The sequence below is a fragment of the Ceratina calcarata genome, unplaced genomic scaffold (genome assembly GCF_001652005.2).
Source record: "Ceratina calcarata isolate Rehan_Ccalc_2016 unplaced genomic scaffold, ASM165200v1 scaffold250.2, whole genome shotgun sequence".
In the NCBI taxonomy this organism is placed as follows: domain Eukaryota; kingdom Metazoa; phylum Arthropoda; class Insecta; order Hymenoptera; family Apidae; genus Ceratina; species Ceratina calcarata.
In genome coordinates this window covers 235,718-240,416 of record NW_017147019.1, presented here as the reverse complement: position 1 = coordinate 240,416, position 4,699 = coordinate 235,718, and the positions used below count along the sequence as shown (strand labels likewise).

At 41.3% G+C, this 4,699-nt stretch overlaps 1 protein-coding gene across 1 annotated transcript in view; it reads right to left on the bottom strand.

Moving 5' to 3' along the window:
* Positions 1 to 8: 8 nt before the first annotated feature.
* The window catches only part of LOC108623027 (lachesin), a 137,127-nt gene continuing 132,436 nt past the window's right edge, over positions 9 to 4,699 (bottom strand). The window contains exons 8-9 of the mRNA XM_018021271.2: positions 4,288 to 4,458; positions 9 to 402 (exon numbers count right to left, since the gene is read on the bottom strand). Of these exons, the coding sequence (XP_017876760.1) occupies positions 158 to 402; positions 4,288 to 4,458 (416 nt within the window). The 3' untranslated portion in view covers positions 9 to 157. The remainder of the gene's footprint in view (positions 403 to 4,287; positions 4,459 to 4,699) is intronic.

The following is a 4,699-nucleotide window of genomic DNA, read 5'->3' as shown; positions in this document are numbered from 1 at the left end:
GAAACAATCTGTTCAGAATCCTGTAGGGTATCATCGAAGTACTAAATCCATTTTTCTTTCACGATTTCGTAAACAATTAATTGAATGACGGGAGGAGAAACTAATTGATCGTCGTCGACGAAGTGATCTTACGTCCATTCCTTTCAGAAAACGGTCCTTACGTGAAAGCTAGCAATTGAAGAGACACTGTCAGGAGGATGCAAGTGGTGGGTGGTAGAATCGTGGACGTCATCGAGGATTCATCGTCGCCGTCGAAGTACGGATCCAACGTGGAACCCGGTTCCCGTAAAGAACCTTGGTAAACGTGATTCAGTCTGTGGTCGCGATCGCTGATCGCTTCGTTCGTGTCGTCGTCCCCCCTTCGATCGCCAAACTTCTTCGAATGCTTTGGTAGATCCATGTCTGCGCCAAGAAAATCATTTTTATTTGAATTAATTGCACCAGTTCAGATTTAAATGGAATAATTCGTCTGATGGTTATTGAAAATGATTTGTGTCACATCAGCTTTCAGATTTCACGCATAGTAGCCATTGACGGGATAGGGAATCGTTCTGGACGATTTTTTTTTTTAATTAAACAGAATAGTTTAGATTTCAATGTTAACCGTTTGCCTCACAGTTATTGGAACGATTTAAGTGACATCAGAGGTGATTTTTTTGCATGCATAACTCGGTTGTGGGCGAGGATAGAAGGAATTGTTGTAGAGTGTAGCGTTTTCACGCTCGACGTCACAGTAGATAGAGGAGGCGGTATCGGCGGAAAAAGAGAGGCGAGGTAGCAAGAATTCCTCTCTTTGACGAGGAATTCCTATAGCGGATTCAATTTATACACGTATCGACATGTAGGTACGTTACCAACACTAATCCCCATCCGGGCATCCGCCGGTGCAACTGCTTACAGGCGATATTAAATTTGTGCTGCGGTTTCATAAAAATACTTCAGTTTTTACATTACAGCCCGCCAACTCCTCCCTTTAGCTCGCCTGTAACTTGTTATATTAAAAATTTCTTTACGATTCCGCTAACCCGTTCTGTTCAAGAATTCTGGCAATATTTTTAGAAATTAATTAGATTTGTTATTAGCGAGCTGCGAATTTCATGCGTTTAGTGAAATTTCCATTGGAATCGCATTTTTCATATGGATACCACGGACGCTTGGGGGAGAATCCGCGATCAAACAATTCAGAGATCTAATAAAGTAATTTTTTGAAAGATCTGTTAGGAGCAATTTTTATTAAGTTACCAGATGAAATGGAGGGACGGTTCGGTAAAAAACAAAAGGGAGGGAACGAAGTGTAATCTTCCATCGCGATAACGCAAGGGCCATGTGTTGCAAAATTGACACTCGAGAAATTGGAAAAGGCGAAATGGGTAGCATCGCTGCTTCCGCCGCACTCTCTTTCGATATTGTTCTCGAAAATTATTATATCCACCGAGTAATTTACCAAAAAATTACGGAGGAGGAAACAAACAGGTTCAGAGCAAACGCGTACTAAAAATCAGCATTTATCCCAAAGTAAATTGTAATCACGTTTAAATAATTAGAGTCTGTTTAAGGTATTGTATATTCTTAAAAAAATGATAAGAGCAAGTAATAAGAGTTTCCCTACATTTTGTAAAAAAACTGGAAGTCATTTTTGCGGTCCGGGGGTCGAGAAATTCTGTCGATAAAAACCTGATCGAGCGAGTAACGAGCAATTTGCAGGCCGGATTCAATTTATTGCATATACACCTCCGCGGGCGGGCAGATGTCGGGCAAAAGAAATCGCGATAGGTGGCTCGACAAAGGGTCACGAGGAAACGAGACACTGGCAGAAGACGGCGTTGTAGGGCGACGGGATACGGAGGGAGGGGGTGAAACGTGCGCCGGCTCGTCGAAATAGCAGTTTAGCACTGATAGCACTTGGCGGACTTTTATCGATCATGTCTGGCAACAGATGGCTCACCCAATTCCCGGCGGCGCGTTTTGTCTGGCTGGCCTGATAAACGATAACTAATACGGAACAGAAGAAGCGGCAGCGAGAGAAAAGGGGAAGAGAGAGATGTGCAGCGTTGGGGTAGGTATAGGACAGGCGCGGCGGCGGTGGTGCCGCTGGTTGGATATTGTTTCGCGGACTTTTAGCCCTTGACGTGACGTGCCAACATCTCGCCACTGTCGTCCCACCCTCCGCGTTGCTTGCTGCTCTACCCTACCCCTTATTCCTGCTCGTTTTCTCTTGTTTCCACCCTCGATCGTGTCCGCTACAGGGTGTGCCTCCGAGACCGCATCTTTAATCTTACAGCTATCACGTTTCCGAGTGTATGCACGTACTTTCTACTGTGAATATTCGCCTCTCGTTTATGAATCTCATTATATTTCTTGAATGGGGCATGTCCATTTCTTTAGTCAATTATACTTGAGTATTGTTATTTTTCAATGGAATCAGAGCTTCATTTATTTTGTACAAAAATTTAGTGACAAATAAAGTGAGATATATTTTAAGACTTTCATTCAAGATATTCAAGACAATCATAAATATGTCAAAACGTGCAACGTCCCACTTTAAACCTCTTAACTATTTTAACTCGTGGCAAAGAAATTTGGCAAGACTGTTCAGACACGATTGAAAACTGCCACCCGTTACACATTTCCCGGCTCTTTTCTCTCCTCGGCGTTCTCTTCACGCTCCGTTTATACCATCGGTTTAACGGTTAATCCCCCGAGCTTATCTGATCGCGTGACTTCAACGAGAAGTTCGAGCACGCCGCGAGCCGGGACACACAGGCAGCCCTCGCGCACACAAACGATCAACCAGCCCCGTGGACACGCTATAATACACGGCTCGATGCGGTGTCTGTTAGTTTACACGGCTTACGCGATAAAATTTCCGTCATTAGCGCGCGAGGGCGTAGCCTCGGCTCGCGCGCTGATAATGGACTACGTGTTACGGTGATTTCCTCGTAAATACTTAAAGCTCGGTTTTGCTCCATTTGTTACGTCTACCCGGATCTATTGACGTCGTCCGCTTCGCCTGCGAATCGATCCCTGTTTTCTTTTATTTTTTTCCTTTTACTATATCTATCGCACGAATCTGTATACTTGAATAAAATTGTTTGTGCCATCTATTTTAAGAAATTCAACAATTTTATAATCATTGCTGTTGAATTTATTCCGTCCTCAGTGATCTTTGCATTTTACTACATGAAAAATTTAACTACTGGCTTCTGCAGTTACTTACTTGATTTGCAAAAATGTAAGATTCAGTGTTTAAACGTGAAGCGAGACGTTTTAGAGAATTTGTGTGTCAGACTGAGAGTTTCAAGAACACATGGGACCGCGGTATGTAAGTACGATTATCTCCTAGTAGGAATTCGTTTCATAATTTTCTCCCCGAGGATTTACATCACGAAGTTTGCGATATACAAGCACAGGACGAGCGCGAGCGTCGTAATAAATTCGATCACTTTAAAGTTGCAGTTTCGTTACGCCAGTACGTACTTGTCCCCGAAACTTTTATAACAAAATTTATGTTGCTAAATACGAGTGCGTATATGGAATCGAACACGAAATTTATTTTTCAGGCGTGATCCATTAAACGAAAAATCATTAACGATTTTTATCGGTAATTGCTCGTTTTGTAATTGATTTAATATTTCTGATTGGTTTAGAGACGTCATTTATTATGTTTATCGTTTTATTTTTAAATTTATTTAATTTTGGTCAATATTTTTTAAAACTATAGTTACATGTCATGTGGGATATTTAAAAGTTTTCTATGGAAACGAGTTCGTATTCGGAGAATTAAATTGGAGCAGACGATAACCATCAGTTTCGCAAAAATAAACTTGGCCAATTCCGGGCTCGATATCGGGGATATTACACTCAAATTAATAATCAATGCTAATTGCCATTGTCATTAGGTGAACGGCCATTATACGTTGGGAATAACTATGCCGTATACACTTTGTCTGCGTAGCAAATTTTACTAACATAAGTCGAACAAAATTTATCTCTCTCCTCGACAATATTACGCGGTTTACCTCAAGAAATTATTTTATCATATCAATAACATCAACGACTATTTCAATTATTTCCTGGCAGGATTTATTTTTGATTCGTACGTTTTAAAGAAACGGAATTATTGCATGACAAAAAATTTGTTGGTTGGTATTTCTTATCCTGTATGACAAATTCTCGTGGCAAGCAAAGTAGAAAAATACGGGATAAGGGAAAACAGTAATGGAAGTCTCGAAAGTTTAAAGCCGAGACTTTGCGATCCTTATAAATGCATTATCCGTGAAAACTCACCGTAAAGTCGAATGTTCCCCTCGGCGTCCCCGATCGAGTTCTTCGAGATGCACTTGTAACCGCCGAGATCCTGTTTCTGGAAATTCATGATCACCAGCCGCATCTGGACGCCGTAAACGGAAGTCTTCACCTCGGACATCTGATACTTCTGGTTGCTAATTATCATCTCGCCTGTAACATAAAACGTTCACCTCTTTAGAAGCTAGGGAGGACTCATCAGATTCTAAATTGGATTGCAGTCTAGACGAATTAAGGTACAGAGATTCTTTTATTAGTTTGTATATAGTTCTTTGCTTGGTCTCCAAAGAATGAACTTGGTAATTATACAAACTCAGATCTCACCGCATGCAGGTGACCACGAGAGAAGAGAAAAAATAGAAAGAGAAAACATAACATTGAATGACGGCTACTA